The sequence below is a fragment of the Myotis daubentonii genome, chromosome 5 (genome assembly GCF_963259705.1).
Source record: "Myotis daubentonii chromosome 5, mMyoDau2.1, whole genome shotgun sequence".
NCBI classification, from domain to species: Eukaryota; Metazoa; Chordata; class Mammalia; order Chiroptera; family Vespertilionidae; genus Myotis; species Myotis daubentonii.
In genome coordinates this window covers 82,900,124-82,915,525 of record NC_081844.1, presented here as the reverse complement: position 1 = coordinate 82,915,525, position 15,402 = coordinate 82,900,124, and the positions used below count along the sequence as shown (strand labels likewise).

The window sequence follows — 15,402 nt, the reverse complement described above, 5'->3', positions numbered from 1 at the left end:
CTTTTTGGGAAGAGTTCCTCCAGGATCCCTACATGAGTTTGAGGCGCTTGTCCAAGGATGGGGAGAAAAATGTTGTCTGTTGAAACTAGGAGTCCCAACAGGAGCTGGCCCTTGCAGGAAAACGCGTGTTCCTGGTATGCCGGAAAAACTTGTCAGAGGAGCAGAAGAGGAAGATGGGGAGCTGCCTGATGGGTCAATGGATGGTAACCCTGAAATAAAACAGGCCCAAGACATCCAAATTAGCCAAGGCTTTAAAATGGAAAATTCAAGGTTCAATTAATTCCTTTTTAAAAAGGAGAAAGCATGTAGTTAATTTCATAGATCATAGCAAAAATAACCCATTTACTATGTGCTGTATGGCCCAAACCAATTTTTTTCTTGCATTCCAGAAGGATATCACTAAACAGCACTAGACATAGAAAAGTGATGCCAATGTTTAAGAATGGCAGTTACCAGCTAGATCAGTTTTCACTGGAGGGGACATGAAATGAGTGTATGTTGTGACTAAGTGGTACCTATCAATAACTTCTGCTTTTGGGGAAAATCTCAAAGCGTAGCTGTGCATCTATACTGTAGTCATTTTTTATGGAAGATGAATAACAAAACCTACTAATGTTTCATTCCTAACAGGGAGGAAAAGCATACTATTAAAGATAATTCCAGTATGCCATCTGATAAATAAAAACCAGTTACAAATTATATGAAAGTTTTTATCTAGGTTGTATAAGTTTAAATTAACAGTCTTCTCAAATTCCATTTCTTTCTCTGGAGAAGGTATTTGGGAAAGGGGACAAGGGTATGGAAAAGGATTATAGGTGCTCATTTCAGGAAAAAGTAGTTAATATCAACAAAAAACTGTCAAAATTTCTTTCAAGCTGGAATTATTTATATTTAAAGTATATAATTCAGAGGTTTGTCTTTAAATTTTTTTTAAAAATATATATTTTATTGATTTTTTACAGAGAGAAAGGAAGAGGGACAGAGAGTTAGAAACATCAATGAGAGAGAAACATCGATCAGCTGCATCCTGCACACCCCCTACTGGGGATGTGCCCGCAACCAAGGTACATGCCCTTGACCGGAATAGAACCTAGGACCCTTCAGTCTGTAGGCTGACGCTCTACCCACTGAGCCAAACCGGTTAGGGCGAGAGGTTTGTCTTTAAATTCTATAATTCACAGGATTATGCAACCACCACAATCAATTTTAGAACAATTTTGCCTACCCTAAAAGAAACTCTGTATACATTACCTGTCAATCTCCATTGTCCTTTACCACATATCCCCACCTCTAAGAAGCCACTAATAAACTTTCTGTCTCTATAGATTGCCTGCCTATTCTAGAAATTTCATATAATTGGAATCATACAACGTGTTTTTTGTGACTGGCTTCTTTCACTTAGCATACTGTTTTTAACGTTCATCCATGTTGTAGCATAAATCAGTACTTCCTTTCTTTTCTTTTCTTTTTTTAATCCTCATCTGAGGATATTTTTTCCATTGCTTTTCAGAGAGTGGAAGGAAGAGAGGGCAGGGGAGGAAGGGGGAGAGAAAGAGAGGAAGAAACAATGATGTGAGAGAGGACACACTGACTGGTTACCTCCCACAGGTGCCCCAACTGATGCTCTAACTACTGAGAAACATCAGCCAGGGCAGTACTTCCTTTCTCTCTATTATATCTATCTGATTATATAGAAACTAGAGGCCCGGTGCATGGATTCGTGCACTGGTGGGGTCCCTTGGCCTGGCCTGTGCCCTCTCGCAATCTGGGACCCCTCGGGGGATGTTGGAGAGCCAGTTTCGGCTGGATCCCCGCAGGCCAGGCTGAGGACCCCACCGGTGCGTGAATTTGTGCACTAGGCCAATTTTGGCTTGATCCCCGCAGGCCAGGCTGAGGGACCCCACCAGTACATAAATCCATGCACCGGGCCTCTAGTATGCATATAAAATTTTTGGCTAATCTCTTCTTGCCCTCCGCCCTCCCCTCTGAGATTCATCAGTCTGTTCCATGTTTCCATGCCTGTCCACTGTGCATTTGCCTCCTGATGGTCATGGCGTGTCATAACTACTGGATGGTTGGGTGGTCACATAGGCTGCGCCCTCTCACAGTTCGGGAGCTCTCGGGGGATGTCTGACTGCTGGCTTAGGCCTGTTCCAGCAGTCAGACATCCTTAGCACTGCCATGGAGGCGGGAGAGGCTCCTGCCACCGTTGCTATGCTAGCCAGCCATGAGCCTGGCTCCCCAAAGGGGGAGTGCACTGACCATCAGGGGGTAGCTCCTGCACTGAGTGTCTGTCCCCTGGTGGTCAGTGTGCATCATAGTGACCGGTCGTTCCGCCATTTGGTTGACTTGCATATTAGCCTTTTATCATATAGGATTATGATTATATCTAATGTATTATAATAAAAATAGTATCTCATTATATAGACACTAGAGGCCCGATGCACAAAATTCTCCCAGCTGCCGGCATTGGCTTCCTTCTGGCACCCAGGACCTGGGCTTCCCTCCAGCCGCTGTCAGGCACCTGGGAACCGGGCTTTCCTCGTAACGCTGTCTTTGTGTGGAAGGTTGTCCAGTCTAATTAGCATATTATGCTTTTATTATTATAGATACTATACCACATTTCGTTTCTCCGCTTATCATCAGAGGGGCAGTGGTTGTTTCCACTTTTTGGCTATTATCAATAGTGCTGTTACGAGCATTTATGTACCAGTTTTTGCGCAGACATTTGTCTTCTCTTAGGTATACCTGGGAGTAGAATTACTAGAACATATGGTGACTGTTTAACTTTTTGAGGAAATGTCAAACTTTTTCCAGTGGCTGTACCATTTTAAATTTCCACCAGCAGTGTTTGAGGTTTCAAATTTTTCATATCCTTTCTCATCTTCCTAAATATTTTTATTTGTAAACTAGGAGAGTAAATTATCCATAGAGAAGAGCACCAGTAAAAGAAATAGTACAGGCAATTAAGAAATGTTGACCCCAGGATTAATGCTTGCTTTTTTATTATTATTTTAATTAGCAATAAGTTATTTTGATATTATGGATCTGAATAATTCAGGTCCCAAAACCAAACTAAAGAGATGATTTCCTTTACTCCCCCTCCCCCCCCCCCCCCCGCCCTGAGACATTCATAATCTGTACATTTTCTGGGATGTAATATGTGAAGTCCAAAGGACTCAAACACTGGAAAATTAGAACTCTGAAGTCCAACTCTGGCTAAGGTACTATATAAATTCACGTATTAGTGGCAGTCAAGTCAAGAATTAATAATGCCTTCTATCACAGCCTGAGCATTGGCAATGAATTCTTTTATTCTGGGGCCTTTGAGAACCTTAGTTTCCCCAAAATGAAATGTTAAAATAGATACCTATTTATAAAAAAGAAAAAAAAAATCCTAAGATAATATTTTGGACCATAGATGGTCTCATGTAAAGTTGTATTTCTATTTGAAAGAAGATACAACAGCTACATTTTCCTAAAAAAAAAAACAAGTAAATGAAACATATCAGATATGAAAGCTAAGGCTCTCCCATATCCATAAACTCACAAATTTTAAACAACATAGATCAATTCATACTTAGCAAAAAGGAAGGATAGTGTATGGGACAGTTTTCCAACTGGAGTAAAAATGTTTAGTGGCAGTAATACTTACCCCTATTATATGTCTGCCACAGTTACTAATTGGTTTTTCAGAATAGTGCAGATTGGAGTGAAATTTGGCTTTTAGAATCCAGAAAATAGATTCTGGTTTTCCAAATATCTCCAAGCCAACACTGGGCTTATATATTTCTTATAACTCCTCAGCAACTAATTTCTGATTTTGAGGAATGAATAGCTAAATCTAAGCTGGTCTTTTTAAAATAAAGAAAAATGAATGGATTCCTTCAACCAGCTCCATCTAATGTAAATAACAGAGTATTATTAAACAACATCATTTAATATTTGGTCTGAATACCCAAGACTGGAAACAAAGAATGAAGATTATGGACTGGTACCTAAACACCTTTGTAACTCAAACGTTTTAAATCTGAGAAAAGTAAGCAATCGCTGTGAATTAAAAAGTCTGTAAACTTGGGAGTCCCTGAAGCATCCTATAAATCTTGTTTTATTAATATTATCTTATACCAATTCTAAGAAAATGGATTGACACAAGGTCACTGATATGAGGGACAGAGAGATCAGATAAAGAGCATAAGGCAGCTCATCATATGTGAGTGACTGACTTACAGCTACTTTTTTGCCTAATCAGCAATCATTAAAGGGTCTTTACTATTTATGACACATTCTCATTTAAGATTATGCAATATTATGTACAAAATAAACTCTTTATTATTATTTTAGAATATTAGAATATGCTGTTAGAGCCCCAACCTGAGCTGCAGTGATAGTTATAATAACTTACCAGCTGGGCTAGTAGAAACTCGCTGGGAAGGTGGTCTGAAGCCAGGTGCCTTAGAGTTGTCAGGGTGCACATTTTCCAAGTGTCCAAGTACAGAGTTATTTAGGAACGCTGACTGAACAGTGAAAGAGGCATCTGCAGCAACTCGTGAGGATAGTGGAGCATCTCCCCATCCCTGGTTAGCTGGCACCTGACTACTATCAAAAAGACTACTGAAGTGATTGAAAAGTGTGGCTGGGCCAAATGTCGGCGGCAACGATTTATTTGCTGGGTTAATGTGCATCTGAGAACCATTCATAATGTTCATGGCTGAAGAAAGCTGCACTGCAGCTGGTGGGCCTTGAGGTGGTGTTAAAGGAACTGGATTTGTAACAAAAATAGACTGGGGATCCTGGTGTATAGTAGCATTTGGAACCATGGAGTAAAAAGAACCTCTGGGCTGCATTCGATGAGAAACTCGAGGTGCTGGTACAGCTAATTGAGGTAAATTATTGTTATCCTGATTATCAGCAGCAACCAATCTTGGTGATGCCAAAGTCAATGGAGTAGGTTCTGAATTAGATGCAAATGGCATTGACATAGGACTTAATTCAGACACACTGGATGACTGGGCCTCCTCCTGTGTGTTGTTAGAAGGAGTGGGACTGTTGGATGGATGAGTTTCTGGAGCTCCTGGCGTGTTACTGGCAGAGCTATTACAGCTATTTGCAGTTGAAGATGGCGTACACAGGTTTGCTGTGGGTTGGTCCTGTGTGGAAACTTTTTCTTTTGGGGGTGGCATGGCAGAGAAAGACTCCATCTTTTGTGAAGAAAGCTGTGCTTGAGGAGCACTTGTAGGTAGAAATGTGGTGGGAACTTGTCCACTAGTGATCGGCGCAGAAGAGACTGAAGGCAGGGAACTACAAGTGCTTGTCGCAGAAGAAATCACTGTTGCTGGAGGACTTGTCTTAGGCACACAGGCAAACAACTGCTTTCTGACTGAGGAAGGAGTCCGGGTGTTAGTCACGCACAGTTGCTGACTGGCAGCAACTACAGAAGGGACAGTGATAGGACAACTGGCAGTGGCTAGTCCAGCAGACTCAGAGGGTAAAACAGTACCATTCTGGTTAGGTAGACGGCTTGTAGAATTATGCTTGGGAGAGCTATTTGCGTTGCCAGGATTCACAGGTCTTACTGGGAATGGTCCCCACGTGTTAGGAGAGGGTGAAAAGGTTCCTCCAAACTGGGCCATGGGTAAGCGAGGATGCCGAATCTGTTGCATAGTCTGAGCAGCCAGGAGAGCAAAATGAGGATGGGGATAGGCTAAGGGTAGAGAAACCGGGAAAGAAGAACGTACATTTGTTGGAACGTTCTTGTTAAGTTTATTAGTGGCCTGGAACGTAGATAATGTTGTTGCCTGTGAAGTTACAAGAGTTGGAGCACCTAAGGGAAATGCATTTTTACTGGAAGCTGCTGTGGTGCCTACTCCAGACGAGAAGTTTGCATGGATGGACTTGGTGCTGGTAGGTGTTCTGATATGATTTTTAGGAATCAAGTCTTCCAGTTCCTTAGCAGGATCTTGAATAAGTGCATTGATAAGTTGAACTGCATATCTTGTTGATTCAGTACCACCCCTGGGGAAAAAACAAAAACAAGATAAATAACATAAAAAAACAACAACAGGTAACCTTTGCCATGAAAGAAAATTCTTTATTCTACTATAACTAACAAAAGTATGCTACTAATAAAATTTAATTTCTATATAGAACTAGCCATATACATTTTCTACAGTTACCTTATTGTGATCATTCTCTCGCCATTCTTATCTTTTTGCTTATCCACATCAATATGGGCACCAGTAACATCTTGTATTGCAGTGATGTTGCACCCTCCTCTTCCCATTATCCTGGAAACCACTGAAGCTGGAACAGATAATTTCTTTGACCTAAAAAACAAAGACTATACATGAGCTTAAGCGTTCAAATATGCCTGAAATATCACACGTTAGCCAAACTGCAGTGACCATATGTATTGACTCTTTCTAAATTAAAATAATGCATACCATATTGTTAAACTTCATACTGAAAAACAGTGGCTAGCTTATCAATATCAACAAGTTATACTTAGCAGTAAAGAAGAAAGTCTTAGATCTGAACTACATAAAAAGCAATTCACAAGTGGAGCCTGGGACTTCCGCTTGTGTGTGAGGTGAGTGGTTGCCAGAGAGAAGACTAGAGGCTGATAATGGGATCTGACAAGATGGCCCGATGGCCCTGCAGGGTTATCAAAGAAACCCAGTGTTTGCTGGCACAACCAGATGAGAATAACACCCATTATTTTCAGGTGGTCATTGTAGACCCTAGAATTCCTCCTTTAAGGGAGGGACCTTTAAACTTGAACCTTCCTTCCAGAAGAATACCCAATGGCAGCTCCTAAATAATAAAAAATTATTATTTTAATGTAGACAAGTTGGGAAGAATATATTTAGATATTTTGAAAGCTAGAGCATGGAGTAGGCTATATGCCATGAATAATACTTAAATCTATCTGATCAAGTGTGCATCCTGTCTCCTGTTTTGACAAGACTTCTTCTTTGCATTTATGGACACAAAATCTTGGAAATATTACAGAATAAAAGCCCAGAAACTTCAGTCCTTTGGTGATTAAATGCACATCTGCAAATCTATGTCTGTCCTGATTCCCTGTTGTAAAGTGTGAACAGAGGCTAGAAGTATCACCTGGATTGTGTATGACATTTAAAAGCAGAGACCTTTCGCTGCTTTTATTCATTCCGCCATCATGGCTTAAGTATAAGGCAGTGTGAAGGTAGTTATCAGGGTTAGCTGCAGGAGTGTGGGTGCTTTTCTTTTTTTGAGGAGGAAGTTAGTTTTAAATTTATAGGCTCCTTTCCCCCCCTTTTTATGATGATCTAATTGCATTAAAAGCAGATAATCAGTTTTTCAGAATATGCTCTCTAGCCAAGTCTAACTTTATTTAAACGTTATAAATAGATAAGCTAGATGTCTGAATCAAAATGGGACCATTAAACAAACATCATAACCCTAATAACATTGTGATTTGCTGTCAAGTACAGAATCTTCCCTTTAAGAAGAAACTTGTGGCCATTTTGTAAACTACATCTTGTTTTTAAAAAATTTTTGTTTTAATAAATACTTTTTGTTATTCTAAATCTAATGTTTGTTGTTTCCTATAAAATATGCATGCAAAATTTATACATTACTTCTAATTTTGCTTTAGCCTACAGCAGGGGTCCTCAAACTACAGCCCACGGGCCACATGCAAATACAAATATTGTATTTGTTCCCATTTTGTTTTTTTACTTCAAAATAAGATATGTGCAGTGTGCAGAGGAATTTGTTCATAGTTTTTTTTAAAACTATAGTCCAGCCCTCCAATGGTCTGAGGGACAGTGAACTGGCCCCCTGTTTAAAAAGTTTGAGGACCCCTGGCTTATAGTTTAAAATAATAACTACATTCAAATTATTCATTAATTAATTGGTCTATGTAAGTTAAAAAGATAAGACTAATTTTTCTTACCTTCGTACAACTTCTTTCCACCCTTCTTCTCTTTTTTGCCCCCTTTTAGGGCTAGTCAGATTCAGCTTTATGTTTGGAGAGTTTAATGGCAATGACACTGACTTATAGCTTGTTGATAAGGAACTAGAATTCACTTCACCTTCAGGTCTGAGAAGAGAGAAATAGCAAATCCAATAAAATAAAAATTTTAAGTTAGAAAATCAAGAGATTATTATGGACATTATGCTAAAATACTTGAATTAAAATTTGGCACATCAAATTATCAACAATTCAGAAAAATAGAAATAGGACAAAGAGTCCAACATCTATTTTAGTATAAAAATAGACTCGGAAGTCAAAAGTTGTACTATCCTATATAATAAAACCCTAATATGCAAATCGACCGAATGGAGGAATGATCAGAGAATGACTGGTCGCTATGGTGTGCACTGACCACCAAGGGGCAGATGCTCAACGCAGGAGCTGCCCTCTGGTGGTCAGTACGCTCCCACGGGGGAGACCCGCTCAGCCAGAAGACAGGCTCACGGCTGGCAAGCACAGCGGCGGTGGTGGGAGCCTCTCCTGCCTCCACTGCAGGTGGGTGGTAAGGAGCAAGGGGTCTCGGACTGCGAGAGCCCAGGACTGCAAGAGGGATGTCTGACTGCCATCAGGGGATTGGGCCTAAGCCAGCAGGCGGACATCCCCTAAGAAGTCCCAGACTGTGAGAGAGGGTGCAGGCCAGACTGAACCTGCGCCTCCCGCACAAATTTCATGCACTGGGCCTCTAGTAATCAATAAAAGTGACATAGTGAAAATCAAGATATTGCTAATATTTTCAACTTCAAAATGAAATCATAAAAATTTTTAATAATCTCATTTTATAATTAGCACATTAGGACATTGATAAATTTCACTTTTGAATACTGAAGACAGATAATGAGATGGATTTAAACTGTTAACACAACTTGTGCTTGAAGAATAAACCTTAACTTATTGTGCTAAGCATGGAAAAACAACAACAGGTGGATGTCGAGTTAACATATTAGAAAAATTTACCGTGTTTGAGTTTTAGAAGTGGCAGTACTTATTTTTTCTTCTTGGGAATGGAGTAGCAGTGAGGGGTATCTCCTATCACCAGAGGAATTCACATCCATACTGAAGTTTAATTCTTGGCTTTTACCACCACTGCTACTCTCACTGTTGCAATCTGTGCTGTCCAAGTTATCTGAATCACTGTTCCCTCCGGCACCACCACCTCTGGGTTCTCCATTTATTTTATTTTTGTCTGCCTTTTGCTGTGTTAAGGATATATGTTGTTCTGGTAATATTAAAGGTGCAGTGGGAGGGGTTTCTTTTGTTTTATTCTTCTTATTTTTCCTATTGGTGCTGGGGGTTGTCACCACATTAGCCCTTTTTTTCCCAAACGCGTTTGTGAATGTTGCAGATGTTGCAGAAATTCCAATTGTGGTGGTGGTGGTTGCACTAGGAGGTTCTATGGGAACTTCTTGCTCCACTGAAATTATCAAAAAGGATAAAGATCACATTGAGAGCCACAGATCTCAAAATAAATTATTACATATATACCTGTAACATTTCATAATAAGTTAGTCCTTTACTCATATTTTCCTTATACCTATATTTACTAGTAAATAAAGAAATCTTGCCCTTGCTCAGTGGTTAGAGTGTTAGCCCAAGGACTTAAGGGTCTTGGGTTTGATTCCAGTCAAGGACACATACATCAGTTGTAGGCTCGATCCCCGGCCTGGGTCAGGGTGTGTGCAGGAGGCAACCAATTGATGTGTATCTCTCTGTCTCTCCCTCTCCCTTCCACTCTCTCTAAAACTCAATGCAAAAATTTCCTCAGGTGAGGATTAACAAAACAAACAAAAAAGAAATCTTTACTGTTGTTAGAACAAATATACTATATCTTATTTTGATGTCTAAACTGTTATAAAACATTCATACAGTTAACACTTTTAAGATCTGAAATGTTAGTCTCATGAACTAACCAAAAATCACAATATAGTTTAAATTTAGAAAAAATTTCAAATAGGATTTTAGAATTAGAATTCAAATATAGCAAGATTATTTGCTTACTACAAGCACTGTATACTAAACAACTCTTTGCGAATAATAAAACCCTAGTGCTGTAGAGCTTTGAGCCTGAACCTTAGCTAAAAATTTATTGAGGAAACAGACCTCTCCAATTTTCCAACAGGGGGTGAGGGGGGAGGAGAGAGCAGAGAGGAACCTGGCATACCTCTTTCACTGTATTGTTTTCAGGACATACACAATGTTTTACAGGGAGACTTAAATTACAATTGAACTTCCTCAATTAATATGTTTGTCTCCCCCCCCCTCCTATTTCTCTATATCACTTTACAATGCAAAATGTTTAGAAATATTTACTATGAGTCAATTGTCAATTTCAGATTAAAGTAACTGAATATTTAACTAGAATTAATTACATCAAAGGCATTCAAAATGAAGTCGCTAAACAGGAGAATTTTATCACTAATTTGATGGGTCATTTCTCACCATCTTCATCATTTTCCTCTTCATCTTCATCCTCTGGTAGTTCTGAATTCTCCTTAGGTTTGTTTTCTTCATCTTCTTCCTGCTTCCTTTTCTGCTCCTCTTTTTTCTTTTTTCTCTTTTCTTTTCTTTTCTCTCTTTTAGCTGCAAGAGCCTGCTTTCTGCTCTCCTCTCTTGACTGAAATAAAGATGTATCATATTATCAACAAAGCAATAATTTAAAATCAAGAATGAAATGGTATTTCTGTTTATGATATGAGGATTTTCCCATGAATATCAGTTTCAAAACACATTTATAAAAGCAACAAAAGAAAAAATATATCGCTTCTCGGCCTTTTGGCTAAGATCAAGTGCAAAAGAAAAAATAAATAAACCGGACTTCATGAGAAATAAAAGTTTTTGTGCTTCAAAGGAACCATCAAGAAAGTAAAAAGACAACCCTTAAAAAGGAAAAAAAATTTCAAATCATACATCTGGCAAAGGACTATATCAAGTATACAGTAGTCTCCCCTTATCCATAGTTTCATTTTTTGCAGTTTCAGATTTTTGCATATGGCCTGCAAAGCCTAAAATATTTACTATGTGGCACTTTATAGAAAAAATTTGCCGATCTCCTATGTTAATAAGAAAGGGGCTGAGGACTGAAAGAAAAGACTGTATTTTCAATTAAAAATCATTTCATCACTCTGTTGCCATAAATCCAATGGGCTATTTAGGGAATTGCTGACCATGTATGTCCTTGGGTAGTTACAAAAAAATAAAAATTAGGATGGGACCTTAGCTGTCATCTAACTTCAAACTTCATTTTATTTAAAAATGAAGACAGCTTTTTTCCTTCATATTTTAACTGTAATCAAGTTTATCATGAAAGTACTAAAATTTAATTCCCTAATTATTAAGACTTTAACATTTACAGTTTTTCCCCTATTATAAGCAATACAACAATGAATAACCTTATATACATTCACATCTTTGAGCATTTGTCTATCTTAGATAAAATTTCTATAAGTGGAATGGCTAGAATAAGGGTATTCACTTTTTTAATTAATTAATTTGTCAAATACCTCTGTTAATAGTTATACTAATTTATACCATACATAAAGAAATCATACTAGAGTGCTAATTTCTCCATACCTTTGCCATCAACAGCTATTACCAGACCTTTAAATTTTGACAGTCTGGTAAAAAAAAACTTAAATCACTCTTTTATAGTGCATTTCTTTATTTATAAAGTTAGGCATTCTCCATCTATTGACCATCTATATTTATTTTTCTGTGAATCATTCCTTATTCTGAGCAAGTTCTCTTTTTCTCATTGATTGGTAAGCAATCTTTCCTTCGGTTTTTAGCTTACAAGTTTTATTTTGTAATTTTTAAACTAAGAACTGGCATTTTCCAAAATGATTGTATCTTTTTTCTTCGTTTAATCAACAAAATATTTTCAGGTTAAGCTATCTCTTACATTCCTAGAATGACTATTTGATCATGGAGTTTGTTCTTTTAATATAAATTCTGGATTTAATAACAACATCCTCATTTCCCTGGTAAACAAATTGAGCCTCAGAAAAGTGATCTTGTTTATTTAACTTTTTCCATTTTACCACACATTCTAGGCTACTTGACACTTTTAGTCTTTGAGGATATAATAAACCACTTATAGCCCAGATCTTATAATAAACAAATGACTTCCAATGTTTTACTAAATTTTTCTTAGACTAATATTAAAACCACTTAGGCAGTAAGTATCATTTGGTAAATTGTGATCTGCTTGAAAACTAGACCTCACTTATATGGTTCAAAATATTTTTTATGAATGACAGGTTCAAATTAAAAATTAATCTACTAATCATTTCCTTTGAAAAATATTTTGTTCAAAATACTGGTCTATAGGTGACAAATTTACCTTAGATTTTCAATATTTTTATAAGGAAAATTATTTTTCCCACTCACCTTTTCCAGATCAAGTTCCTTTAAAAGAATACTTGCATTCTTGTTTGCTTCCGCAGCCTGTTGGTCTTTAGCCTTCACAATTGTCTCAACACATTGATGACATTTTTTCAACAGTTCCTATAGTGAAAAATGGAATTATTTCAATGAAGGAACACGTAACATACTAGGCCAAATAAGACGAGCTGATTAGCATACCAAAATCCAGGGCTTAATTCAAATAAATAAATTAAATTATCCTTTGAGTCTAGTCATGAATCAATCTTTAATTAAAATAAGGAACTACTCCCTAAAAACTTTATATGTTCTCAGAAAACTTTCTAAATTGGGCTAGTGGTCTAGTAATAAATTTTGGCTGCAGTCACTGTAATTATGGTTCAGAAAAGTAAGGGAATCATTTATCAGAAGTATTATACCCAGCCCTAACTGGTTTGGCTCAGCGGATAGAGAGTTGGCCTGCGGACTGAGGGGCCCCGGGTTCGATTCCGGTCAAGGGCATGTACCTGGGTTGCGGGCACATCCCCAATGGGGGGTGTGCAGGAGGCAGCTGAATCGATGTTTCTATTTCTCTATCCCTCTCCCTTCCTCTCTGTAAAAAATCAATAAAATATATTTTAAAAAAAAAGAAGTATTATACCCATTCTCTATTTATAAATGGAGAAACTAAAGTATAGAAAGACGAGGTGATTAATCTCATAGAGGACAAAAGAACAGGTCCGTAACTGCACATTTTAGCACATACTTCCACAAAAAACAAAAATGTGCTCCAATAGCATATTTAACCTACCTTATCTGTAATTGTTGCTATGTATCTCATGCATTCTATATCAGAAGGGAACTGATTGACTTCTTTCACCAAATATTGAACAACTTTTACATGACCCTGTAAAGAGTACAACAGAAAGCACACCAAAAAAATCTCTTAAAATTTCTCCATATGCTTAAAAACTTAAGAGTAAAAGGTATATTAATACTTTAACATAGTTTATTAAATTACAAATTGAAATTATAAAAATAAAATCAGTGTTGAGTTTATAAACAGAAAGGTAAGTACAATATGCTCGGGAATATATGGTGGACCAAAAGACATTTTTCCTGAGTTTAATATGCCTATTTTCCATGGAAAGTAGAAAAGTTTTTGTAAATTAGTCCTAAAAACAAAGAGGATGTTCTAGATTCCAAGGCATTATTTTGGCTCTCACCTTACTAAACAAGGTAGATTGCCTACATTTATCTGAGTCCTATAACTTGACTCTAGAAAGAACACTTCCTAATTGTCATTATCAGAGAATGAATAATTTGTAATCAATTCTATTATAAAATAACCAAACTTGCATAGTTTCCCCTCTTATTAAGGTTCTAAGACATCCTCAAAAATTGGTCTGGTAGTGACACAAAACAGAAAAGTGGTTGCCTTCAAAGCAGGGAATTAATTGAACACAGGCACGATAAAACTTTCTAGAATGATGGAAATATTTTATATCTTTATGGGGTTTGAGTTACATGGGCATATGCATTTATCAAAACGCATTAAACTATGAACCTCAGACTTGTGCATTACACTGGATATAAATTATACCTCAATTAAAAGGAAAGAAAATTTTGTAAAAAGAATTAAGTCTAGAAAATATCTTAAGATATTTTTCTAAGACACATAATTTATACTACTCTCATTCAATAGCTATTTAGTTACCAGCTATTATGAGTTAGGCACTGTGCTAAACAACTGGGTATGAACAGCGGTGAAAAAGTCATGAATCTTATTGTTCATGGATCTTCCAGCCTAGTTGAGGAGATAGGCATTAAAAAAGTAAACATGTAGCCCTGACTGGTTTGACTCAGTGGATAGAGCGTCGTCCTGCGGACTCAAGGGTCCTGGGTTCGATTCCAGTCAAGGGCATGTACCTTGGTTGCAGGCACCCAGTAGGGAGTGTGTGAGAGGCAGGTGATCAATGTTTCTCTCTCATCGATGTTTCTACCTGTCTCTCTCCCTTCCTCTCTGTAAAAAATCAATAAAATACATTTAAAAAAAAAGTAAACATGTATTTGAACATATAAACTACACATTTGGATGAGGAAAAAAATAGTGTACTATAAAAGAGAAGAGGGACGTTTTCAGATTGGGTGTTACAGAAGAACTCTTAACATTTAAAATGGGAGCTAAAGGGTAAGTAGAAGTGAGTCAGGTGATGCAAGGGAAAGACATTTTGGGAAAAGAAAACCAGTGAGAAAAAGACCTGAGGCAGTTAAAAATTTATTGCTGAAGTGTAGTGAGCCAAGGGGAAGGGTAGTATAAATGACTGGTCTGGGGAGGCTGGCATGAGCCATATCCTACAGGGCTTTGTAAGCCATGTTAAGTCATTTATAGTTTATCATAAATGCAATGGGAGGGCTTTTAAAAATATAACAGATAAGTGAGCCTTTATATATATATGGTATAATAAGTTTTTATTAAAGAGTCCACTCATTTTTTTTCCTCCTGAGGTAGAGAAGACATCCACCTGCATATAATAACTGCCCTTAAATCTAATGCTTTATGTACAATGACATAACAAAACTAGTCTAGACACGAGTTAATCTAATAAAGTTGCTTGTAGTTAGTGAGCTACCATATAGCTATTAGATCCTGCTACAAAAAGTGAAAATATAGCAGTTATTTGTATATAGATTTATAGTCATTTATCCAAGGTCAATTTATCTTTCTTATATGGTTTTAACTTAGAATTGATTTAAAATTATTAAATTTTATCCCCCCTCACCCATATCAAATTACCTTCCGAAATGCTGACATAAGAGGTGTGATTTTCCGGTTATCTGCAGCATCCACATCAGCACCTGCTTGCACCAGCAACTGCACCACATCAAAATGTCCACCATTGGATGCCAACCAAAGTGGTGTGTTTCCCTTCTTATTATGAACATCAATATGGGCTCCTCTATAAAATCAAAAGATGTTAATGTAGTTTGTTTCCTATGAGAAGAGGCAAACTTTTTCTATTTTT

General features: G+C 37.4%; 1 protein-coding gene across 6 annotated transcripts in view; it reads right to left on the bottom strand.

Moving 5' to 3' along the window:
* Nucleotides 1–15,402, bottom strand: part of ANKHD1 (ankyrin repeat and KH domain containing 1) — a 131,993-nt gene that overhangs the window by 10,063 nt on the left and 106,528 nt on the right. For all 6 annotated transcript variants that reach the window (XM_059698600.1, XM_059698599.1, XM_059698601.1 and 3 more), the window contains 9 exons: nucleotides 15,174–15,336; nucleotides 13,188–13,283; nucleotides 12,404–12,520; nucleotides 10,457–10,631; nucleotides 8,975–9,431; nucleotides 7,940–8,086; nucleotides 6,177–6,326; nucleotides 4,406–6,015; nucleotides 33–209 (listed from right to left, as the gene is read on the bottom strand). In XM_059698600.1, coding sequence (XP_059554583.1) covers nucleotides 33–209; nucleotides 4,406–6,015; nucleotides 6,177–6,326; nucleotides 7,940–8,086; nucleotides 8,975–9,431; nucleotides 10,457–10,631; nucleotides 12,404–12,520; nucleotides 13,188–13,283; nucleotides 15,174–15,336 — 3,092 coding nt within the window. The remainder of the gene's footprint in view (nucleotides 1–32; nucleotides 210–4,405; nucleotides 6,016–6,176; nucleotides 6,327–7,939; nucleotides 8,087–8,974; nucleotides 9,432–10,456; nucleotides 10,632–12,403; nucleotides 12,521–13,187; nucleotides 13,284–15,173; nucleotides 15,337–15,402) is intronic.